The sequence below is a fragment of the Arachis duranensis genome, unplaced genomic scaffold (genome assembly GCF_000817695.3).
Source record: "Arachis duranensis cultivar V14167 unplaced genomic scaffold, aradu.V14167.gnm2.J7QH unplaced_Scaffold_165934, whole genome shotgun sequence".
NCBI classification, from domain to species: Eukaryota; Viridiplantae; Streptophyta; class Magnoliopsida; order Fabales; family Fabaceae; genus Arachis; species Arachis duranensis.
The window spans coordinates 89,314-117,216 of NW_026264258.1; the positions used below are offsets into that span (position 1 = coordinate 89,314).

The 27,903-nt window shown below is 36.2% G+C and overlaps 1 protein-coding gene across 1 annotated transcript; it reads left to right on the forward strand.

Annotated features, from left to right (window-relative positions):
- Positions 1-24,415: 24,415 nt before the first annotated feature.
- Positions 24,416-25,684, forward strand: LOC110274716 (aspartic proteinase CDR1-like). Its single transcript, XM_021129779.2, has one exon. The coding sequence runs from the start codon at positions 24,416-24,418 to the stop codon at positions 25,682-25,684; it is 1,269 nt and encodes a 422-aa protein (XP_020985438.1).
- The last annotated feature ends 2,219 nt before the right edge of the window (positions 25,685-27,903 follow it).

The window sequence follows — 27,903 nt, forward strand, 5'->3', positions numbered from 1 at the left end:
TTACGACTAGTGTCCTACTTATTGATGGAAGGAAAGAACTTTTAATATTTTCAATTAAAAGATAAAAGAACCCCTCAATTTATGGGAAAAAGATGCTCTTTTTATTCTGTGTTCTGCCTTTTTTGTCTGCATGGTCATTTTTTATGCAAGGGAGAGATTCTTTTAGGATTTATGAGTGAATTTTGCAAATGAATGATTTGAATAAATTGTGAACTCTAATCTTACAATCGTTGGAGTTTTGATCACTTATTTTTTTGTGTATTTTGTTTATCTCTATCTGTAATTTCATGATCACATGATTCTATTATCATTATTAAAATAATTCTCATCTTCATTGTGTTTAATCCACTTTTTTTATCACATAAATTTTGCAGATAATTTTCGTTGATAATAAGTTTCAATTCAGTATATAGGAGCTTGCAAGATATATTCCCCCAAGTATTGCTCTTTACCTTTAAAATTTAAAGATGTAATTGAATTATGGTAATTTGTTGTTGGATTTTAAGTATAATAATTGCTACCATTGATCTGATGTTATTTATACTGTATTCTAGCTGCGAATTTTCAATTGTGGATTGAATTTACATTCAAATAATTAACTAATTAAAATAATATTATTAAGTGATGGAGATTCTAGCTGCATATTAAACATATAGTAGCTGCATATTTTTAGATGAATAAGTAACTTTATATGTTGAGATTTTTACTAGAAAATCCTTACAAAAGACTACGAATATCACCTGAACAATTTCTAATATTAGTTGTTTAACACTGTGATTGGTTAAAAAGTATTTTCTCTTCCAAATTTTCAGAAACCAATATGAAGGATTACCATGTGTTCATAACACGCAGCGGAAGAAAAGAAAGTAATCCTAAAGATCTATTTTGTGCTTAAACTTTATTCTAATAATAAATATATAGTAGATCAGATCTAAACACCTGAGTACGCTAGTAAAAATCTTTTTCTCCTTCGATGGTACGAAGGTGCTATGCGTATCCACATCGAGACCAACCTTTGCTGTCAACTCTTTGACCAATGGATATTTGATCTAAATTGAGAAACCTCTTGCAACTCTTTGCACGCCATAAAATTCTTCTCCAAGAATCAGGTTCACATATGTTTATGTGTGTAGAGGTAAAAGAATAAACCTCTTGTATTTTATTCTCTCACCTTTCCTCTACTCTTGGCATACATATATATAGTATGAGATATGTTACTAATTTTAAATTTGATTCTCAATTCAAATTTAAATCATATCTTGAAATTCTAAATCTGAATCCTTCAATTTTTATGAATCATATCATAACAATTTAAAACATAATCGATTTGGATCTCATCCAAATTTATCATTCAAATTCAGAAATAGAATAACTAATTATTCTCAAATCTCATTTAATATTCTCAATTATCATATTATTATTGTATTCTTGGTGCTAGCAAAGAATATAATAATATTCCATTTGAATTAATATAATTATTTATTTGATCAAATCAAAATAATAATTAAATAATCCTACAGCAAAGATTAGAACACTCGTTAGTGTGTGACCACATAGGTTCAATACTAAGCGGGTAGCAAATTAGTCATACTAAGGTTGGCGTACAGCAACACTCCTAAATAACCCGATAGTATGAAGTAATATATTTTTACTAAGAACCTCAGAAGAACAAAGTATAATTCCTTCCATCTTTCCAACTATTGGTTAACCCTTAGAGTATGGTTTAATTATCAAACTCTAACTTGTTACCATTATTATAATGAACTGTGAATGACCTAAAAAATTCATTTCTTCATTCATTCAATTCTCTTGGCCAAGGTTTTATTCATCTCAGTCATTATAATCATAGAGTTCAAACTCTTTACTGAGAGTTGACGGATTCCTTATTGACTAATCATTAATTCTACAAGTATTTAAATCATACACAATATTCATTCAACTAGCACCCTAGGGTATTAGGTGTCCAGAATCAAAGTATAATAAATACATTGTTAATTACTATGATGGTCGCAGGTCAAAGGAAACTCTATTACTATATTCATATTGAGAATATCCTATTGACAAATATGCGATAATTATAATCATTAGGAATTCTTAGAATGAGTCAGTTGGATGGTCATATATCTATATGCACCATCTATATATAATTTAATAAATGAGATCTATTAATCTTCATCAAATGAAGACCATTATATATATATATTGATCTTTTCAGATTATTAATGTCCTTTTTAATAATCCTATGATCAAGAATAATTTAGATTAAATTATAAAACATTTATCTCTTAATATTATGATCACTATCACAATAATAAATCTCTAAATTTAATCAAGGACATTATTATATTAACATTTTAATATAATGAAAATAACAAATTATTTGATACGTGATTGATTGAATTGTGGTCATACTATTTATTCCAAACACAACATTGGTAGTTTCCATTTACATGAGAACAAGCTTGTAAGAGTTCTTCTAGCCTATGATTGCCAAATTCCTAAGTATTTTTGTGTGCATTAATCCGTGCATGCGACCAACATGTAAGCATGTCTCTTTCGAGATTCTAAAATGAACATTCTGTCCTATCATTTTAAAGAATTTTTATTCATACCAGAACACTTAAGGCTGTGGCTATTGTTCTTAGTGAAATTATTCTAGCATCAAAGGTTTTATAAAATACGCTGAATGAATTGCATAGAGATTTGATATTGTCACTACCATGGAAGAAATATTTCTCGTAGCTTCTCCTTAATATGCATGTATAATAAAATTGAAATGGCTTCATTTTTCATGGGATATTGGTCTTTTTCTCTATGTATGTGCTTAGTTGGCAAATTGATAGTCCGATTATACTCTTTACAGGTCATGATAAAGAATTATGCTTTTAATTTATTGTTGAAGTATCATTATGCTTTTAGTTTATAAAAGTATCGAAAATTATTCTAATTGTATTTTTTCATTAGTGATTCTAAGATTCTTAATGCAAAATGATAAAAAAATAAATGAATGAATGAAGTATTAATTAGTGTCCAAATTTTAAATTATCAAATTCGTTAAATAAAATATGCTAGAGAAGTTTACTTGAAAATATGCTATTTTTTTCATCTTTAAATGAAAAATGATTGAATTATCACAGCTTCAATTTTAAATCATTTCATGTCGTGGACATATGGAGTTTATATATGAATTGTGTGAGAAATGCTGCTATAGTTACGTCATTTTGTTTAAGATGCCATCTAATTAATAATATGTTTTTTTTCTGGTGTTCATTATTTTTGTTTTTTATTTGTTTGTTTTAAAAATACAATTGATACTTAAAATTATTATAATGACACAAATATGCATGTGTATAGTAAAAAACGGTATGTCTAATTTATTGCAATTGAAAATTTAAGAATAAAATAAATAATCAACGAAAATTCAAGACTGAAATAGAGTAAATCGATGACAAATATCCTGGGTCAATCCCACCCTGCTGTCAAGTGCCAATTTCTGGAAAGCATAAGGTGTTATTATTATTATTATTATTATTATTATTATTATTATTATTATTATTATTATTATTATTGATACTCTTTAACCTTTGATATCATTACATTATTATTTTTATATATTTATTTATTTAGTTAGTTTTTTGTTTTTGTTCTGTTCTATAAATTTTCAATAAGTGAGGAAATAAATTATAGAATTGAAAGGATAGTTGTTCTTCATAAGATCAAAATTGTTCATGTAGTTTAAATCATAAGTTATATTTTTTTTGGTCCTTACAAATTCATTGTATTCTCATTTTTAACTTTTCTTGAAAAAGATTAATATAAGTATATCTTTTCTGCTTAATAATTTACAAATTACTGAAATAGTATCTCTTGCTATTCACATCCTTCTTTATTAGTGAGGTAAGTAGATAATGAAATTTTTTACAAAAAAAAATTATTATAAATTTGTAATAATTGCTATTGTTATGGTCATGTTTGTGCAATTGAGATTGGTTCAGGAATAATTGGTTCTTGTTTGTATTGTGTGAATCATGATATAGCTCATAATTATTTATATTATTGATAAATCTATATAGTTAAATCTACATTATGTATCTGTTACGGAACCGTTACAAGTCCAGTTCAACTACTCGCCAGGTCGGGGCAACATTCCCGACCTAGGCCCAAACCAATCTCAAGGGAACTCAACGGGTCGGCTCTCGGACACCCGACCCAAGCGACGTACGGCCACACTACTGGCACGGCCCAGACCTCGCCCAAACAAGACGATCAGGTCGGATTCATCGAAGCGGGACCTGAATCCCCGACCCAACGATTAGTGCAACCAATGCTCCCCCACGTGCGCAGGAACAGCGCAAACATTCTGGACATTGGGCCAGATCACCTTTAGGCCCATCCAACACAGTATATAAAAGGAGAGGTCAGCACTCCCCCCAAGGTACACATCATCTTACCTAATTTGGCTACCAAGTCGTACGAACACTGACTTGTGTGTCGGAGTATCCTTGCAGGTGGCCATCCCCTCTGTACTCTGCTCCACCTCCGGCGTCGTTAGCCCACGTCAATCCTCGCTCCACGTCAGCTCAGGGTCTCTCCCTTTCCCCTACTCATCACCATCCGACCCGTCGAGCACCCGAGAACATCAGGTAACGAACATTGGCGCCGTCTGTGGGGACCCCGGCGCAGACGTGGAGCGACCCATCACTTCGGAGGAGCTCCGCGAAGGAGGTGGGGCTCGCCTGATCAGGGTGAGTTCGATAGCCCGCGCCGCCGAACAGCCGAGATCCTCCATTCGACCAAACCAACGAATATACACCAAGACCCCCGAAAGATGTCCCTTCGGGGGGACAGGAGCCGACAACGCCAAGATCATGCAAGAACTCAGGCATAGAGTACAAAACCTTGAGCGGGAGCTAGCCGTGAGGGGCCGATCCCACGAAGACGTCAGTCACCCCCATGGCGGCATCAGCCGATCCCACACCCGCACTCGCTCCCCGTCTCGAGCATACGACAGCCAAGAAAGAAGCCTAACAAGGCACGACGAGGCGCACACACAAGCAACTTCCCGACCTACCCAATGCGGGTCAGAAAGCCGCTGGGAATCCCAGAAGGGGAAGGCCAGGAAACAACAGGACCCCATTATCATGGGAGCCACTCCTTTTCACCCCTCGATCCTCAAGGTCCGGCTCTCGAGAAACTTCGACATGCCGACGGACATGAGGTACGATGGGACCAAAGACCCCCAGGAGCATATCACAACCTTTGAAGCAAGGATGAACTTGGAAGGGGTAGGCGAAGCGGTCAGATGTCGGACATTCCCCGTGACGCTGGCCGGCCCGGCGATTCGATGGTTCAATGTCCACCCGCAAGGGTCCATCACAGCTTTCACAAACATATCCTAGAGCCTCCTAGCTCGATTCACGACACGCATAGCCAAGGCAAAATACCCAATTAACTTACTAGGGGTTACCTAAAAACCCGGGGAGCCGGAGAGGAAATTCTTGGATAGGTTCAACGATGAATGTTTGGAGATCGACGGCCTCACGGACTCGGTCGCTAGTCTATGCCTAACAAACGGCCTGCTAAATGAAGACTTTAGGAAGCACCTCACAACCAAGCCTGTATGGACCATGCAGGAAATTCAAAGTGTGGCCAAGGAATACATCAATGATGAAGAGGTCAGTCAGGTCGTAGCAGCCACTAAGCAGCTGCTCCCTAGCTCATCGGCATGGCAGGACCCTCAGGTCGACAGGTACAAAGAAGCTCCGAGGGATGACACCCTAAGCAAGTTACCCAAGCAACCACGGGTAGGAAGGTTCACGAACTACACGCCACTTACGGCGCCCATCGTAGAAGTCTACCAACAAATTGCAGACAAGGGAATCCTGTCTAGATCTAGACCATTGAAAGAGAGAACAGGAGGCAACAAGAGCCTTTATTGTGATTATCACAAGGGATTTGGTCACAAAACCCAAGACTGCTTCGACCTCAAGGATGCCTTAGAGCAGGCCATCAGAGAGGGAAAGTTGAGCAAATTTTTCTGGCTCATCAGAGAACCAAGGAGGCGAGAAAAGGAACGCTCCGAGAAAGATCGGAGCCAAACTGTTAAACTAAGGCAAGAACCCACAGGGGATGCCAATAACCCCCCAACTTTCGTGGTCAACATCGTAGTCGGGCGCGACAGCCCCCCTAAATCCAAGTCGGCAGGAAAAAGGGACACCCGAGTACTCTCCATCTCAGCAGATGGCCCCGCCACCAGCAAAGGGTATCCCACAATATCTTTTGGCCCAGAAGATAAATGGTTCTATGATCTCCCCGAAACCCCCCCATGGTAGTTACCGCGATGGTCGGGACAGGACTAGTTAGGCGTATCCTCGTCGACACGCGGGAGCCGATTCTAACATTCTATTTAGAAACGTGTTCAACGCCATGGGGCTTAAGGAATCCGACCTCAAAAATCACCAGCATGGAGTCATCGGACTAGGCGATAACTACATTAAACCCGACGGGATGATCTCTCTCCCAATCTGCCTAGGAACCGGTGACACCAGGAAATCGGTTATGGCGGACTTCGTAGTCCTCAAAGACTCCACTGCCTATAATATCATCCTAGGGAGAAAAACTATCAACGAATTCTCAGTTGTAATATGCACCAAGTTCCTAACAATGAAGTTCATAATGAACAAGGGAACGGTTGGTTCCATAAGGAGAGACCTAGAAACGGCAGTCGCCTGCGACAGTGCTAGTCTCTCCTTAAGGAAAGAATCTAAGAGGGCAGCCGGCGTATTCCTGGCAGATCTGGACGTCAGGATAGAGGACAAGCCAAGACCAGAACCAGAGGGGGACATGGAAAAGTTCCAAATAGGGAAGTCAGCAAATCAGTTTAACTTCGTAAATAGAAACCTGCCCCATGAACTCAAGGGCCCCCTCATATAGATCGTAAGGGCAAACGACAATCTCTTCGCATGGACTCCATCAGACATACTGGGATTGGATCTCGAGGTCATGTCCCACCGGCTAGCCATAAAGCCTGATGCCAAACCATAGCTCAGCGGAGAAGAAAGATCTCGCAAAAAAGGGCTGAAGAAGTCGCCAAACAAACAGCAGGGTTGGTAGAAGCAGGGTTCATCAAGGAACTCGAGGTACTCGACATGGCTATCCAATGTTGTCCTAGTAAAAAGCCAGCAGAAAATGGAGAATGTGCGTTGATTACTCCGACCTGAACAAGGCATGCCCAAAAGACTCTTTTTTCCTCCCCAACATTGACACCCTGGTTGACTCGGCGGTAGGTACCATTTCCTCAGCTTCATGGATGCCTACTCTGGCTATAACCAGATCCTGATGCACCGACCTGACGAGGACAAAACGGCATTCATAACACCAGGAGGCACTTATTGCTACAAAGTAATGCCCTTCGGGCTGAAGAACGCAGGGGCCACCTACCAAAGGCTAATGAGCAAAGTCTTCCATGACCTCATCGACAGGTCGGTAGAAGTTTACGTCGACGATATCCTGGTGAAAACAGCAGAACCAAACAAACTAATAGACAACCTCCAAGTGGTCTTCAAAGCACTAAGGAAATTTAACATGAGGCTCAATCCGCTCAAATGCGCATTCGCCATGGAAGCAGGGAAATTCCTAGGGTTCATGATAACACAAAGAGGGGTAGAGGCCAACCCAGACAAATGCGAAGCCATCCTGAAAATGACAAGTCTTGGGTGCATCAAAGACGTACAGCGACTAATCGGAAAACTCACGGCCCTATCCCGGTGATGCGTGAGCATCTTTTCTATCTTTTCCTAGTGAATTTGCATCTAATTTGTTGAGTTTAATAAAGAATTAATTATATTTTAGCCAATATGGATGCTACTTTGAGTCTTTTGCAATTTTGTTTATTTTAGGTAGCATTCGACTGGATTTGATGGAGTTTCTGCAGCTCATGAAGGAGACAGCAGCGAGGAGCGACGCGTATGTGTGACTGACACGTACGCATAATTTGGAGCTTTCCACGGCAATGCGTGCGCGTGACTGACGCGTACGCGTGATTTGAAGATTTGCTCAGCGACGCGTCCGCGTGACTTGCGAAAAAGACCATCGACGCGTACGCGTGACTGACGCGTACGCGTGACATGCGCCACGTGCAGAAAATGCAGAAAATACTGGGGTGATTTTTGGGCCCCATTTTAGCACCCAAGTTAGGCGTGGATCCAGTGAAGCCAAGTGGTCCCCACGTTACAAGATGCAGAGTAGTTAGTTAATTCTGATTTAAATTCAAATTTGATTTTAAAATAGGAAAAGATATTATCTTAATTTTAGATATTAGATTTTTAAATTAATTAGGATTAGTTATAAAAAGGGGAGACTTCTCTTCTATTGAGGAGATTCCATTAGGGAATTCTATACAAATTTACATTCCGCATTCCATAAGCAACTAATCCTCTATTGTTAAGGTTAGGAGCTCTGTCTATTTGTATGGATTGATTTTATTGCTTTTTCTATTTTAATTTATTCATTGATTTATAATTTAAGAATTGTTTTCGCTCTTTATTTTATGAATTTGGGTGGAACGGAAGTATGACCTATGTTCTAATTGAGTTCTTGTAAAACTTGGAAAAGCTCTTTACTTGAACAACAGCTTGAAAGCATATTATACTGAATTTCTAATTGTTTGTATTTAACGGGATACATGACATATAATCCCCTTATTTTTGGATAATTAGGATTCTTGTGGCATATAAACTGGAATTTGATCATGTAGCTTCTAATTGGAATTAATTGACCAAGGAATTGGCAGTTAATAAATTTTCGAGGAGACTAGGAAGGTCTAAGGAATTAGGGTCTAGTCACATATAGTTTGCCATGAATTAAGTCTTGCATGATTAAATTAGTTAGTAAGAAAAGTTAATCCGGAAAAATAGATAACTCTGAAACCTTAACAGTTTTCTCCATATTTTATTCCCAACTTATTTATTTGTCTATCCTTTTTATATTCTGAATTCGAATTAAAACCTTTTAAATATCTCAAAACTATTTTCTGCTTGTCTAACTAAGCCTATCAAACACTATTGTTGCTTAATCCATCAATCCTCATGGGATCGACCCTTACTCACGTAAGGTATTACTTGGTACGACCCGGTGCACTTGCCGGTAAGTTAGTGGGTTACAAATACCGCACCACCGGTTTCTCGGAGCCTCAGCTGAGAAAGCACTCCCGTTTTTTAATCTAATGAAGAAAGGAATCACCTTTGAGTGGACCCCGGCGTGTGAAGAAGCATTTAGCCATTTCAAGAAGATGCTCTCAGAACCACTCATACTCAACAAGCCCAAAGAAGGAGAACCCATGTACCTCTACTTGGCAATAACCGCACAAGCCGTGGCGGCAGTCCTCGTCCAGGAAGAAGAAAGGACTCAGCGCTTGGTATACTTCATTAGCAAAGTGCTCCAAGGAGCGGAGCTGAAATACACCAAGCTGGAAAAATTGGCATATGCCTTGCTAACCTTGCAAGAAGGCTCAAACAATATTTTCAAGGGCATAGAATCATCCTAAGAACCGACCAAGCGATTCGCCAGGTCCTCCAGAAACCCGACCTCGCGGGAAGAATGATGGCATGGGCAGTAGAGTTATCCCAGTATGACTTGCAGTACGAGCCTAGGCAGGCGATCAAGGCCCAAGCAATAGTGGACTTTCTGGTAGAAGTCATAGGAGAAGCACCCGACATACCGAACACACAGTGGAAACTCCACGTAGACGGAGCTTCCAACCAAGCATTCGAAGGGGCCGAGATCATCCTGGAAAATTTGACAGGAATAGCTTACGAGCAGTCAATCAAATTCAACTTCCCAGTCTCCAACAACCAGGTAGAATACGAAGCGTTGATAGGATGGCTAATTCTAGCAAAAGAAGTCAGAGCATCAAGGATTGAGGTAAATAGTGATTCCTACATAGTTACATCCCAGATCAACGGTAGTTACCAGGCGAGGGATGCGCTGCTACAGAAATACCTAGAGAAGGTAAAAGAACTTTGCAAAAACTTCGATGAAGTCACAATCCAGCATGTTCCCAGAGAGAGAAACGCCCGAGCAGACCTCCTTTCTAAGTTAGCAAGCACTAAGCCCGGAACAGGAAACAGGTCGCTAATCCAAGGGCTGGCAACCGAGCCAGCAATCATTCTATGCGCAACCCAAGCGTGTGGCTCCCCCTCCTGGATGGACCCCATCCTCCGATACATAGAGAAAGGCGAAACACCACCAGATGAAAAAGAAGCGCAAGCCGTTAGAAGTGAGGCTCCCAAATACGTGATTATACAAGGGCAGTTGTACAAGCGGGGACTCCATCAACCTTTGCTCAAATGCCTTCGACCCGACCAAACGGACTACGATTTGAGCAAAGTCCATGAGGGATGTTGCGGTCACCACATCGGAGGAATGTCGTTGGTAAGAAAGATCATCCGAGCAGGATATTTTTGGCCCACCTTGATGTCGGATGCTCAGGAGTTCGTTAGGAAGTGCAAGAAATGCCAAGAAAATGCCAACTTCCATAAATCCCCACCCGAGGAACTCAGCTTGATGATGGCACCCTGATCTTTCACCCAATGGGGAGTCGACCTCTTGGAGAAATTCCCACAAGGGCCGGGACAACTAAAATACTTAATAGTAGCCGTAGACTACTACACCAAGTGGGTGGAGGCGGAGTCACTAGCCAGCATATCCGCAGCAAACTGTCAAAAAATTTTCTGGAGGCAAGTCATCACTAGGTTCAGGATCCCAGAGTCCGTCATATCAGATAACGGAACATAGTTCACCAACAAAATTTCAAAGAGTTCCTCTCGGGACTAGGAATCAAGAAAAAATTCTCCTCCATCGAGCACCCTCAAAGCAACAGACAAGTGGAAGCAGCCAACAAAGTCATCTTGAAAGGGCTAAAGAAACGACTTGAAGGGAAGAAAGGCTCATGGGCAGACGAGCTAGCCTCAATCTTATGGTCTTACAGAACCTCCCCACAATCATCTACTGGCGAGACCCCATTTCGACTCACATACAGGGTCGACGCAGTCATCCCAGTCGAAATAGGGGAGCCGAGCCCAAGACTACTCCTCAGAGAAGGAAGCGAGGCAGTTGAGAAGGACCTAGTTGACGAAACAAGGCAAATGGCACATCTGACAGAGACAGCAATTAAACAAAGGATAGCCCTAAGATACAACGGTAAAGTGATAAAAAGAAACCTCGGGGAAGGCGACCTGGTCTTGCGACGTATCAACATAGGACCACCAACCCTAGGAGAAGGCAAGTTGGCTACGAATTGGAAAGGACCCTACAGGGTAAAAGATGTCATCGGCAAAGGCGTGTACAAGCTGGAAAAACTATATGGAAAAGAGGTTCCGAGAACATGGAACATGGCAAACTTAAGAAGGTTCTACTCATAAGGGAAGTGATAGAATGGCCCGACAACACGGCCATAGCCGCCTTAGTCCCTTTAATTTTACTCCTTCATTTATGTATATATACATTACCCTTTTGTTTTAAAGTTTCGCGTATGCATATATATAATGAACTTTGTTCTTTGCAAGATTTTCAAAGCAACATAATGGCGTTAATAACGAACGGTCGACCTAACGGAAGCTCGGGACTGATCACCCCGAGAACCAAAGGGACCTAAGTTTAAAACAAGCGACAAAGGGGGGTAAAATACCATAAAAATGGTAAAACAAAAAGCCACGACGGCCCGGATAAACGTAAGCGATAAAACAAAAGCAAAGCCACGGCGGCCCGAAACAAGCAAATAAAACAAAAATCCACGACGGCTCGGGTAAATGAAAGCAATAAAACAAAAGCAAATAAACATTAAACAAATTCATGAAAAGGAAAAGTGTTCATTACAAACAAAGGCACCTAAACAGGCCTAGAAACAAAAGGTACCAACCACAGAGCAAAAGGCAAAAGAAACAGGAAAGGACCACCCCCTCAGAAGTTCAAGATATCGACGATCTTCCCATTCTAGACAGTCTTGAGAGCTCCAACTTGGGAAAGATCGAGATCGGGAGCCAGCACAACTACCTGAAGCTTGATCCCTTCTTCGATCAAATTCACGCCCTCCCGAACCCCCTGTGCAGGTTCCCTGTTTTTCTTTTTCAAAGCAACCATATCCTTACGAGCAGCCTCTGCCGAGCTTTCCGCCAACTTAAGTTTTTCCTCCAGCTCCTCAACCTTCTTCTTAGCTGCGGCAGCCTCACCACGAGAGGTGTTTAAGTCCGTCATCAAAGCAACATCCTGCTCCACCAACCTATTCGCTTCCTCGGCATACTCGTTGGACTTCTCCTCCAGCTCGGATAGCTTTGTCTTCAAAGACTCCTCCCGAGACCTTGAATCCGTCAAGTCCTTTTGGGAGTTCCGAAGCTTCACCTCCATGTTATGATAATTTCCCAAAATAGGCTCCACCTTCTTCGCAATAGTCGCCGCTCGAAGAAGGCTGCGATAGATCCACCTCGCCTGCCCGGAAAGATCAACATCACGGAAAAACTCATCGCTGCTGGGGAGCAATTGGGACTCAATAAAACCCCCAGCATCAAAGTTTTTTTCCACGACCGAGAGCGTCTTCCCAGAGTCACATTTTCTTTTCTTAGGGTTGCTGACGACCTTCACGTCATCACCAACCCCAAATCATCATCAAGAACCACCTCCGCCTCCACGCTTGGGTTCCCCGAGGGATTCCCAACGGGGGCCTCAGCCTTATATGGCTGACCTTGATCAACCCCGTCGGCCGGACCACTGCCCTCCTCGATAACCTCGTGGTCCTGGCTTGCTGAAGGAGTCGCCGATGAGTCCTCACCACCCTTATCACTTCCTTAGATGAGGCTCATAAAATCAGCCAGAGTTTTCTTCCCGCCAGCCATAGAAACTGAAAACAACAAAGGAAAAGGTATGAGCAATGGAATAAGTGAAGGCACAAGAAATAAAAAGTAAAGAACTCACCAACATAAGACCGACCGGCCTCCAGATCCCCCATAACCATACGAGGGTTAAGATTTTTCTCCCCAAAAATTGCCAACAAGATGTCAGCAATATTACAATCCTCCGGACTCAACCAATCATAAGAAATTTTTATCAGATAATCGGATCCCGCTCCGAAACTCCTGTAGGTCGGGATCCGTCTATCCCCCTCGACAGTTAACCAGAAGGGCTGATGACCTTCAATGGGCCTAACCTTGAAAAAAGTTGACTTAAAGCCATGACAAGAATCCTTAAAAAGGCCAAAAATTTTACGATCTTGTTGGGCCCTAAAAGACATATACCCCTTTTTTTCCTTCTGATGAGAAGGGTTTGTGAGAAGAAAGAGGTAGAGGAAGACATTTACAGAAGTCGGCAGCTCCAGATATTGCAAACCATCTCGAAACATCGAACGGCAGCCCAGCTGTTTGGATGCAATTGCGATGGAGCAACATCACAGCGGTTAAGCAAACCCATGACGAATGGAGAGAAATGTAACCGCCGAGGAAGAGCGCCAAAAGACAGGGACATACCTGTCTTTTCATGAACTTTGAAATGATAGAGCATTTAATGCCCCACACGGAAGCCAAGGAGGCAGCATCAGAGACGAGGCAACTACGCGTGCAAAACACGAAACGCCATCAACGGACTCCCGAGGAGAAGAATACATCCCCTCTCGGCGAGTAAGACAAATGCGCCCAGCCACGAGCCCCAAAACCTCGAGCCTAGCGCGTTGGGGGCACTGTTACGGGACCACTACAAGCCAAGTCCAACCACTCGCCAGGTCGAGGCAACATCCCCGACCCAGGTCCAAACCAATCCCAAGGGAACCCAACGGGTCGGCTCTCAGACACCCAACCCAAGGACATATGGCCACACTACCGGCACGCCCCAGACCTCGCCCAAACAAGACGATCAGGTCGGATTTATCGAAGCAGGACCCGAATCTCCGACCCGACGATTAGGGCAACCAATGCTCCCCCACGTGCGCAGGAACAGCGCAAACATTCTGGACACTGGGTCAGATCACCTTTAGGCCCACCCAGCACAATATATAAAGGGAGAGGTCAGCACTCCCCTCAAGGTATACATCATCTTACCTAATTTGGCTACCAAGTCGTACGGACACTGACTTGCAGGTGGCCACCCCCTCCGTACTCCGCTCCACCTCCGGCGTCGTTAGCCCACGTCAATCCTCGCTCCACGTCAACTTAGGGTCTCTCTCTCTCCCCTAGTCATCACCATCCGACCCGTCGAGCACCCGAGAACATCAGGTAACGAATAATATCAGTCCTATTTATTGATCTTTGTGGTTGTGGTAATTGGTGAGAGTTATCATGAAAGCTCTACCTTTTGGTGAGAATGAATTTTTAAGAGTGAAATGATATCATGGTTATGTTGGAGAATGGTAGTTATTAAGAATGATCAATGTGTTAATTTTGTTGTTAACTATGTTTGCTTGGAATTGATATAATTAAAATTCTCACATAGGCCTTGGTGAGTAAATATTAAAAAAAATTCAACAAAATTAATATATCCTTCTAGAATCACTCACTATTCGATATATGTTAATTGATGTTTCGAAATGTCTAATTAAAGGATCTATTTTCTAGAATTATGCTGTTGGTAGGAATATAAAAAATCCTTTTAGTTTTTACAAATTACTTCTCCCATTTTTTTAAAAAGTGCAAACAACTTAATTCCAATAGAACTTACACTAAATATAGACAACAAAATCTTATGTTATAAGAGATTTTTTGTGTATATTGTGATGCCTATGTAGTCTGATGGTATACCAAGTACAACTACTCAACAGATTTTGTTTCGGCAGGTAAAGTTCCTTTACTACTTCAAAAAAGTGTTAATTATAATAAACAAAATGCATAGAACTCTGTGCAACACTATAGCATCAATGAAAAAATATTGAATAAGCAATTTTAACAATTTATGTCCCATCTATCAAAATACTGAATGAGCAATTTTATCAATTCATGTCCCATTTATCAGTTTTAGCCTTTTTTTATTCTTTGAAATATATAATTGTGCTAGAAGAATTTATGAAAAGAACAAGACCCTTCCCTAATGAAGTAATTTCAAAATTTAAGCTTTTAAGTTATAACAAAATTTAAAAAAAAATTTACAAAATTTGTTTTACTAATTAATTGAATTTAAGAATATTGTTTCTATTCAGCATCTCTATATTTTATTTTTGTTGAAAAAAAAAGAATTTATTACTCTCAAGTAACATAATATTTTTTTATCTAGACCCTTCAATAAAAATACTCTTATTAGTATCTATTTACTATTGCATAATTTTAACATACGCTTAAAATAATGTGAATTAAAATTGACTTGAATGTCTTCATTCTTTTGTTTGCTAGCTACGTTTTGATACAACTATTTGGTAAAAAAAGCTTGGATTTTGAAGGATGTCCATTTTTGCTTCAAAAAGGTTAGTGTTACATTTATTTTCTACTTTTATTAGTTTTATAGCATTAGTTTAATTAACCAAATTAATTGAGAAAGTAGTTTTTCTTTTTTTTTGAAGCTATTATTTTTCTTTTGTTCTCCATGATATACACCAAATATTAAAAGGTATAACATATTATATGGTGACTTTAATTAGTAAAATACATAGAAAATAATAATATTTTTAAAATTTAGGAGATAAAAATAAAAGAGAACTTTAAGAAGGTTCATCATTACAGAAGAACTTAGGAGAGATTCAGATTTAAAAAGAAATAGACATTAAATATGTATGCCGACAGGGATCGGCATGTAGTGATTAGAAGATGATTTGAGACTGCAAATTCGTGATTGTTTGTTTGCAGGGTCTTAATGCGGTGCTTGGGTGGTTATTTGTTGTAAAGATAGTTTATCTAGAACAATTGATGTAACAGTCTTTTTTTGTTTTTCTCTTAGTTTAGGTTATTTTTTGTATCAATTTGTCGTTGAATGTATTTTGTGGAACTGATCTTACTAAATACCTTCTGGTTTTGGTAAATTTAACTTATAAAAAAAACATGGAAATAATTTCAAAGCATATATTTGTATTAAGATATGTAATAGAAACCATGTCCTTAGATACAAATACTTGTATTTGTCTTCTACTTTTAACCGTTATCTATTTGTTATTTTTCATAGTCTACTCGTTTCATTTACTGAATAGATAACAATTTGAACTATGATTATTTGGCAACTTGGCTAAAGGTAGCTAATCAAAAAAATAAATATGCATTTGATGCTAACCGCCAATAAAAGTACACCAATAAACATTTTGTATAAATGGCAACTTTGTTAATTTTATTTAATTAAAGAGTTTTTTATCTTAAAAAAAAATATCGTAAATTTATAGAATTGTATTATATTGTGCAAGTTATCAAAGAAAATAGTTTTATGATAGTGTTTTTATTTTTTGAGAAGATATTTTTTATTTCAATTTTTAAGTACAAATTGAATAAAAATTTAATTATTCAAAAATATTTTTTTTCTTTTGAGTTGGTATTTGTATTTATTTAATATTTCATTCTCTAATTGCTTTGCAGAGAAGTCAATAAACTTATGTAACAGCTCATATCTAAAAGTATTTTAAGATAGACAACGCATGTTGGTATAAATGTGATTTTATAAAATCAATTATGATTAAAAGAATTTATTGTCATATAATTTGTGTTGGAATATTTTTTTATAGGACATTGAAAAAATAAATATATTTAAATAATGTTAGTTAAAATTACATTGAAATTTAATTTATTAATAGGATATAATTTATATATTTTTTGTATTAACTTTTAAATTTATTTTTTACAATAAAATGATATATTTAAAAAATAGATATTTTTATGGTATAAATATTAAAAAATATAATTTATAATTACAGATTTTAAGAATATTTAGTGTTAAAATTGTGTGCGTAAGTGACAACATTATTGAAATCATATTTAACTTATGTACAAGAATATGCCTAAATAATAAAGATCATTTACATTAAATCTAAGTTTACAATAATTAAGTAAAACATATTAATGCATCATAATAATGTCTAATTCATCTAAAAAATAAAAAAATCAAAAATAGATTTTAACAGACATTTTTAAAAAAATATTTTTTAGTCTAAACAACATTTAATTAAATGATTTTTTAATATAAATATTTTATTTAAGATGGTACAAATTGTCAAATTGTAAAAGTTTTTCTGATGTAGTATAAATTAGTTTTATAAGATAGAATTTTAAGATTTTATTTATAAAAGAAATAAATACTCCCTTAGGTTGGTAAACTAAATAATTAAATATCATTTAACTTACAAAATACTTATGAAATAATTATAACTCATTAATACGAAAAAATTTATAATAAATTATATATATAATAAGTAAAATTTAAATATTAATAAAAATTATCAACTATCAAATAATCCTTCTTATATAATAAAAAACTATATTTGATCTCATATCTAATTATTTTTTTTAATTTTTTTAATTTTAAGATTTGTGTATGTGATGACGATGATTTATATTACTACTATTTTTATAGGTAGTGATTTTGTCTTTCTATTTTTAGATATTATATAAAAATTCTCAACTGAATAATTAAACAAATAAATAAAATTCACTATCTTATCTACTATCATGGCAAATAATAAATTACATATTTTTTTATTTTATTCAAAATTTTGATGGTAAAAGACATATTACAATAAAAAATATAATATATTTATGAATTTATTAGTAATAAATATCTAAAAATAACATATTCAGTAATTAAATTTTGTTATTCTTATTATGTGTATATCTTTTATAATAAGTACTATTTGGACATTTGTATTTTCTTAACAATTATACAAAAATTTTGTTTGTATTGTTAATTAAAAATAATTAAAATTTATGATTAATTAATCATTTTTATATTTTTATGAAGGTATCAAGAGTGTTTAGTATACTAATTGTATTTTTCATGTGTTTTGTATTTTAATCAATATAATTATTTTATTAAAATATTAACCTATTTTATAATAGTTAATTTTACCTTTTCATAATAGTTAATTTAGGGCAATTTACATAAATAAAATAAATGGAAGAAAGTATTATGCAAATACAACATTCTGAAAAACCAAACGCAAATGCAACAAACTTAATTGTATGTAATCCGCGACATCCTAACGCGGTTTTTGATTACACGTAATCTGCTAGACCCTGTTGCGGATTATATTCAGAAGCTGCAAACACATAAACCGCTACATCCTGTAGTGGTTTATGAATAGATGGGCCCAAAGTGTATTCTGGAGACCCTGTAGCAGATTATGAAGGGAGTGAAACTTTGGAACAAATTCATGAATACCAGTATAATAGTAACAACCCATGATGAAAAACGTACAAAGTCATACAAATATACTCATCATAAGCAATAAGTCGTACAAATATACGAAGCCATAGAAAATATAATAGCCACCAGGCATTAACACTAACACAAAATAAATTACTACATAAGTCATACAAATATAATAGTCACAAGTCATTAACACTAACAGGAAATAAATAAGTCATAATTCATACAAATATAACGGTCAGAACTAACACAAGGGGCGCTACTGCTGGTCACCATCATCATCATGGTCATCCCCAAATGGACCAAGTAGGTGCGAGCCTGTGCCACATCGAGTCGGACGCCTAACTCTGGTTGCTCGCTGATCTCTGGGTGGAGCATCCTATAGACCCACTCCAAATGCAGATGGCGGTATCCCTCCATGCCAAACCAAGGGTCGTATGGGCTTCCTGCGGGCTCATTAAGGTCGACCGGCAGCTGGGAGTCAGGAACCTGGGACGACACATCTGCTGGCTATGGCCTGTACTCCGGAGGCTCGAATGGACCCCTTGGGATCAGACTCTGGTATTGCTGAATGTCGTCACCCCGTGTGATCTTAGCAAAGTTCGCATAGAACTGTGACCCAGCCGGTTGATCGTCAAAATCCATGCTCAAAGTAGTGGTAGCAAAATCAGCAAACATTTGCGTGCTCTCGTCATGCAATACCTGGGAGCTAGATACGTGAGTAAAAGGTATACCACCCATACTAGCCTCCGCAGTGCCACCAGCCTGAGTGCCACGAGCAGCTCGTCGTCTAGCACTAGATCAACGCAGGCGATGATCTGGCTGGCCTCCGTCATCACCACCACCAAGCTGCTCCTCCTGCATCATGTCATCGAGCCAACGCCACTCCCGATCAGTGGCACGTGTACCAATGTGTTGTCTCCACTCCAAGTGTCTGTTATTGGGCATATCCGACACTGGAACTCTAACGGGCGCCTGCGACGACCCTCTGAGTACAGCATCCTCCGGAACCTCAACTGGCCTGAGATCTGCGAATGCAATCTCCGGTGATAGAATCCTATGTACAACACGGTACCACCAGTCTAGGAACTCAGCGGATGGACCAGGATTAGTCACTCTCTGGATACTCAACTCAAAGCGAACTTGCTCGTCCCAATGCTCATGCCATGTCCTATAGTAAAAGGGAAACCATCTATATCCACCCTTGCCGTCCTTACTATGAAGATACTCTATGTTCAGGGCTGGCTCAGGCAGATGTTGTACGCTTTCTAGCTATGGGAAGACGCTATCTATTTGATGCCACTCAATCACTGCAAAGTATATCAGACTAGTGACCGCCTGCCATAACCAACTGTGCTCCTCAGTCAATATCTCCGTATGAATGACTGCAAGTACGCCCAGCAAACCATAAGGCTCCCACACAATCTGATAGTGAGGAGACCAGTCAGCATTGTAACAATGTATACAAATAAGTGGGGGAAGAACTAATAAAATATTGAAAACAAAAATAAATGACTTACATCTCGATCACCTAGTCGATCTAATGCCAGGCGATACTAAATAATCCTTTGTTCCTTCCCATCAGACGTGGGTAAATAAGTGGCCCATCTGAATGATAGAAATATCACATAAATTTGTAATTTCATATGTAGAACGTTAATAACTTGTAATGGAGAATGAAAGACTACGTGTATTAACGAATACCTGGATGCCAATGGAAAAGAAAAAGCGTAAAATTCCTACGGCCTCATTGTGGGGAGCCGGCAAAAGATCCATGACTGTAGCAACTGTAGGGCCTGGCCAAGTTGGTGATGTTTCTATTTGCCACCCTACACATGCTTCGGTACAACCATGCCAACGCAGCTGAGCCCTAGCTATAGGTGCCCATGTCGTCAAATCTCGCCACAAATGGCAACCACCAAAGGTGGACCCGATTACCACTCTTTTCCATGAGCAGCTTTGTCGACAAAAGCATCATAATATACGCACGTGCATATATGCGCATGGTCTCCTCGAAAGCATCAGCCAGTAACACTCTGAACCTTTCATGGAACCATGTGAAGTGGACCGTGTATAACTTTCTCTTATCCGGTGGAAGAAGCTTACCAAATAACTCTTGGAACCACTCTCATGTTAGTCTGGCCCCTCGATATGCAGGTGGAAGTTAGTCATGCATCCAAAAACAGGCTAGCCATCCACAGGCAGCCCCAGCTGATATGCCACATCCTGGAGCGTGATAGTACACTCTTCGAACGGCATATGGAAAGTGTGGGTCTCAGGCCGCTACCTCTCGATGAATGCACTGACCAGAGGCTTATCCAACCAGAACCAATGCGTGTTCAGCCTAGCCAGGTGGTACAACCCATCCCTCTCCAAGTAAGGTATGATCTTATCATGTAATGGCATATTCTGTTGCCTGCGAACGTTATAAATATATTGGGTTGGCTGCATATTCAGAAATAAAGAACACCTGATTAATTTCTAACACTGACATCACCAAACCATAATTTATGTTCCAAGACATAAACTACCTAATTTTTAAAATTACAAATTTACCATCTACAATTTAAATTTTAATTTTAAATTTTAAATTTTAATTTTCAAAACCTAAACTAAACTAAGGTTTTATTTTCCTAATTAATAAATAACTTCCTTAAGATTAAATAAAATATGCAAATATATCATCCAATTGAAAGATAATAAAGAGACTTACCTCTTCATTGATGGTTTCGGCTACGTGAGCAACGCCGTTGAGCCGGTACAACCGCCTTTCATCTTCCATGGTTCTGCTTAATGAAACTGCTCCAAGAAACTCACCCTAAACCCACCCTTTTTTCTCTGCCTTCTCTCTACTTTCTCTCTTTAAGTCCCTATATCAACACTCATGAAATGAAATTCGCTACACCCTCACGCGATTTTTATAGTGAGTCACTCCCTTCATAATCTGCTACAGGATCTCGCGGAATACACTTTGGGCCCATCTGTTCATAAACCGCTACAGGATGTAGCGGTTTATGTGTTTGTAGCTTCTGAACGTAATCCGCGACAGGATCTAACGGATTACGTGTAATCAGAAATCGCGTTATGATGTCGCGGATTACATATAATTAGGTTTGTTGCATTTGCGTCTGGTTTTTCAAAATGTTGTATTTGCGTAACACTTTCTCCCATTTATTTTATTTATGTAAGTTGCCCGTTAATTTATCTATTTTTTAAAATTTAGTTACAATGTATTTTAAAAGTTACCAAAAAATTATTAATTGAATTAAATATCAATATAGCAAAAGAGATTAATGATTTAATTTTTTGTATACTAAATAAATTAATTCTTTTAACAAATATATATTAATCTTTTTATAAAAAAAATTATACATAAATATAATAAAATAAATTAAGTACATGATTTATGCGTAGCATAAGTTATACACTAGAGGCTAATAATATAAATAAATGTCATTTGGTTAGTATTTATTGTTTGTATGTTTAGAATATAAATTATTTTTATTAAAGTTTTATTATGTTTTTTGGATTGTATATCAGTAATATATTTAAATACAAATATAATAGTTTTTATATTTAAGTAGAATCTTTTAATATGAGCTAGAAAAATAATAAAAAATTTTTTACTCTCTATAAATATAGAATAAAATAATTTTATACATTGTATAATAAATTTGTATATACAAAAATTTTTTTAAATAAAAAATAATAACTATTAGTATCAATAAATAGGTATCAATAAATTTTATAATGGAATAATTTTTGGCTCAGACATAGTTTGAATTTTACACTAATTTTTTTAACAACTAAAAAAATAAAATATGATCTCTCACTATTAATATTATAATAAAACCTATAAAAATATAAAAAAATAATAAAAACTTAGAAATCACAGTTTAATTTACTCCTTCAATTATTTTTAACAATTTAAAAAATTCATTCCCTACCGATTGTACCAAACACCACTGAGTAGCTAAGCTAGCCAGTTAACTTACATAGCAGCTATGGCAAAGATGCAAATAATTCCGGACCTATATATCATTCTTATCTTCAACTTATTTATCGGATAATCAATCAATCAATCTCCTATATATTTTAATTTAAGTCTTCATTGCGCTCAGTTAGTTAGTTAGTTACTTTTGCTTTCACCTTCACGAGAATGGCAAATTATTAGTTGCAAAAGATAGCCATGCATGCATGTCTATCTGAAAGACGTATAATACACAATATCAAGTTTTATTTACAACTCATCGGATAAATATATTCTTCTTACCTACTTTTATTTATTTATTTGTTTTTTTTTTTGGACTTTAGATAAAAGTAGTCTGTTTTGGTATCTTGTTATTCTCTTTATTTCAATATTTCATAAATGCATCTATGATGCGTATTTTCACCTTGTTTTGCAAATGCAAATTTTAGGATGAATTTGGCCGAGGTGTCAATAGCTACAAAAGGAATAGATAGATGATAATGTATATAGAGAAAGATATATGAATTCATGAGTTTGACAAAAATATGGCATAAATTGATTTTATTTTATTTTTTTCACAAGATATAATTATACTACACGTGGGACTTTTGCATATCCATGGGTCCCAAAAGCCTTATGGACGCCGAGCGACAAAAATATTTATATATCTAATTATTAGTTTTTATTTTATTTTATTAAAAAGGTACTTAAATACAATACTGGATTACTGGTAATAAAAGGATTTTCTTTCTATTATATTTGTTTTTGTATTTTTTATACAAATATCATGATATGATGGATCAGAGCTTTTTCGAGTGGACTTAGACATCAGGTCTAAATATACTTAGGTGTGGGTTCTTACTTAAGTGCCAATATAGCGATTTATCCAATATTTTTATTTAGACGATGGTGAAAGTCCTTGTAAAGCATTACAATCCTAAAGTTAGCAAACATTTTAATTACAGATTTAAGTAAAATATAATATAGCAATTTTTATGTAAGAGTACTATTTGTATATAATTACTTTATAGTGCGGACCGTGAGAACGGTATTAAATCGAGGCAAACTCTGAATACTAAATATGACATCAAAATAATAAGGATCAAGGTCGGTCAGTTAGGGATGTAGAGACAGCCAGAAAATTTACCTAAAAAGCAGCCACCCTTAAAAGAGTGCGTAATAATTCACTGATCGAGCATTTTTGCGCCGAAGATGAACGGGACTAAGTAATCTGCTAAAACCGTAGGATGTAAAAATAAATCGGTAGGGAGCGTTCCGCCTTAGAGAAATATGATAAAAAATTAATATAAATAATTAATTATAATTACTATAATTACTCAAATTAAATAATTAATATAATTGATTAGTTATAATTAATATGATCACATAAAATATTAAATAGTCACAAAAAGATATTAAATAATTTGATACTAATCTTAATCAAATAAAATAAATAAATAATGCATTAAATAAATCAAATAAAATAAATCAAAAGATACCTTTAAAAATATTATTTCATGTCAGCTATAATTTTAATAAAAAAAGCCCCGATTTTAATATTTCATAATAGATAGATAACAAATTTGAAGGGATTTGAGTCTGGCTATAATTTAAATTCATGAGATTTACAAATCAATTAATTCAATTTATATTTTGTATCCATCCATCCAAACAAAGTAATTAATTGATTTTAAAATGAAATCAATTTCAATTTTGTTTTGTCCTATAAACATACCATAAGTAGTAATAATAATAAAATATCACATACAATTTAGATGAGTCAATGTAAGTATGAAATCACAAACAATAATAACATGTACAAATTGAACAATATTCGATTTTTGTAGACATTTATATTTATATTATATTACACAACATATACGTGAATAATAACTACGTGCTTAGACTAATTAAGAACTAAAAGATACAAAGTAGCATAAAAAGGAATGATATATATTAAGAAATAAGAATACACAAAAAAACTAAAGAAACAATAGTGTTACCAAATTAAAATGATCCTATCGATCTCTAGGTAGCTAGCTGTGACCAGGTAATTGACTTAGATCGATCTCGTCATTATAAATTGAAGAATGGTAATTGGTTCTCATCAAACACTACACTACTGAATCTTAAAAAATGGGCGGCAGCAGCAGAGTTCAAAATGCAGTAGTTGTTGTAACGGCGGTGTTGGTGGTGTTGGGAATGAATGTTGATGGGTTCAGCACGGAACTGATTCCCCGGCATTCTCCCGCGTCCCCGTTTTACAACCCATCAAGAAGCCAGTACGAGCATTTGCAGGATGCAATCGAGCGATCACGGAAGCGAGTGAACCATTTCGAGAACAAACTAGAGGCCCCGCTGAGTCCGGGCGGTATAGAGTATCTGATGCGGATATCCATTGGAACTCCGCCGGTGGAGTTTGTGGCAATAGCAGACACTGGGAGTGATCTAACATGGACTCAGTGCCTGCCATGCACACAATGCTACAAGCAAAACTTCCCCATCTACGATCCCCGCCGTTCGTCCTCTTACAAGACCATCTCATGCAAGGCTGACGTGTGTTTCGATCTACAATCCATAAGCTCAGGCTGTGACCGAAACAACAGCACATGTGAGTATCTTTATGGATATGCCGACAATTCCCGGACCCAGGGAACGCTATCCACTGAAAGTATTACCATCGGCGGAACAGTGATTCGCAACAATATATTCGGATGTTCACATCTAAGCACGGGGACTTTTCCGAGCACAGCGAGCGGCATCATAGGGCTTGGTGCTGGCAAACTTTCCTTGGTTTCTCAGTTAGGTGAGTCTGGGAGAAAATTCTCCTATTGTCTAGCACCATATTCTTCTAAATCCACCACCAGGATAAGCTTCGGTTCCGATGCCCTTCTTTCTGGTGTCTCAACTCCTATTCAGAGTGATCCTGCCTTCGACGCCTTCTACTTTCTCTCTCTTGAATCCCTCAGCGTTGGCAGCAAGACAATCCCACTCCCGTCATCAAACGGTGTAATTCGAGGAGGAGGGGGGAATATCGTCATTGATTCTGGCACAACGGTCACATTCCTACCACAAGAGACACTTCTTCGATTGGTTTCGGCTTTGGAAGAAGCCATAAGGGTTCCCAAGACGACTGACCCTACCAGTACATTCAGCCTTTGTTACAGGGTTGAGGGGGAGAGTGAATTTCCGAATGTGACTGCAGATTTCAAGGGGGCTCGAGTGGTGCTACGCCCAGTGAATACCTTCGTAGAGGTTGCAGATGGTGTGGTGTGCTTGGCAGTTTTGCCAACACAACGAGTATCTGTTTTTGGGAACATTGCTCAGACCAACTTCTTAGTGGGATATGATCTAGATGCTCGCGCTGTCACTTTTAAGCCTACCGATTGTACCAAAGCCAATTAAGTTCCGATCCATGCCTATACATATATAATACGTATCCTTTATATTTTTTAACAACTTCATGTATATCGAATAATCCATCTGCTATATATATTATTCATCTTAGTTAAGTCTTAATGATTATTCAAGAATACATGCATGACACCGTGGTAATAATCCTATTTTATTTATTCAGATGCATTATAATTTTTTCAATGGTAATGGTGAAGACAGAATTCGAATGCACAATTCTCTTCCTCCTCATAATTACTTCTCATGCTGTAGTAGTTTTTATTATTCAGTGTAAAGAGCTTCTACAACTACAATATAAGTTAAATAAGTTAATTTCTTTTTCTTATTTTTTAATTTAAAATTTAAATAATTAGGGTAATAATTATTCTATTTATAACGGATTTATTTTTTAACTAGTTAATTGAACGGAGGTATGTAGTTTCACTTTTAGTTGATTTTCTAACAAAATTCTTTTATTTTATATGAAGTTATTAAGTGTTATATATATACGAAGATATATTTAATCTAATAAATATTACAAATAATAACATAACATGAAATCATTATAATTTAACCATTGCGTATTTAATCTAACGAATATCGTGAGTTGTAAAAAAGTATTAAATAGTATTACAATTCTTACTTAAGAAAAGAAAAAAAAGGCAAAAAAAGGTTATAATAGTATCAAATAAATATATCCAATATTTTACCTTTGTATATTTATAATCCTGAATAATTTATTACATATATATTCATATAATACTAGAATTTTCGAAATAAGCCTTAATTTACATATATGTGTCACTTTTCACCGTGTGGATTTAATATTAAAAAGATTAATAGTAATACAAAAAATATAGTAATAATATATATATGTAGTACTATATAATAATACATGTGTTTATTTTATTTGTAATTATACCATTATATTATAACTTATTAATCTTTATTAATCATATATAAATATGTAATATAAATTTATATCTTTTTAATAATTATTATTAAAAAATATTTATATAAAATAATAAAATATGAATAATATTAATTAATTAGAAACTTAATTAATTCATTCTTCTAATTGTTTTCCTAATACTTAAATAAGTAAGAATTTAAATATATGTTACTTTTTAAAAATATTGAAAAGATAAAAAAAATTTAAAAAATTAAGATACTTATAAAGACGAATTAAATTTTTAATTATTTTTATATAAATTAAATAAATTAATAAAAATAAACTCAAATAATACTAACAAAAATATAGATTGAATAGATATTTTCCGCAGATAGTACATATACATTAACAATCAATAGTTGTTATGATTCAGTCAACTAGAGAAAAGAGTTAAAAATAAGTGTATTTAAGAGTAATAGATGAGAGCAAATATGTGCGTAATATATGGGATAAATACGCACCTCCAATTATTTTTACGTGAAATTGATAGTCAAAGTTTAATAGATAAAATTTAGTAAAATATATTAAATTTATGTCAAATTATTTAATAATTTTTAACTAACAATTTTATATAAAAACAATTGCATTGCATATGAGTAGTATTTTGTCAATTTTTAGTAAATCAATAGATATCTAGTGATCTGAAAGTGAAACCTACTTCTATTTGTAGATACTAGTTTCTAAAAGTGCATCAAAACGTTTTCGATTAGACGAAAATTGAGAATGAAATTAAATTAAAATTGATAAGTTAAAGAAAGAAATAAAAAGATAAAATTTTCAAAGAGAAAACGTACTGAAAATAGAAAAAGACTTGTGTTAAAATTAAAGAAAAATAGTAGAATGCCTTCCACTGGGTCAAAGGACTTTGACATGAAAATTTAAAATGCAAAAATTAGTAAATCGGATAAAGAAGATAAAAAAAACTTGAAAGATAAATTTACTTGAAAAAATAAAGTTTACAAATAAATAAATTGAAAGAGTAGAAGAAAACATGGAAGGAACCCTGCAGAAAAGTTTACTCGTTTGTAGACTCAGGAATTTCCTAGTATGTAAGCGTGCTTGAGTGTTTTTCTGAGTACGAAGTTCCAACCCTTACTCCTTAAGACTTCCTAGTATTTATAATGTATTTTAAATAACTGACAATTAATTACAATAAATTACAAGATTACAGTCTTGAATACATTCTCCTTAGTAACCGTTCCCGCCGTTTAATTATGAACGTTTCCCATGATTTTCTCGCATGATGGGGGCCTTTAACTTCTCCATTACCATAACTACT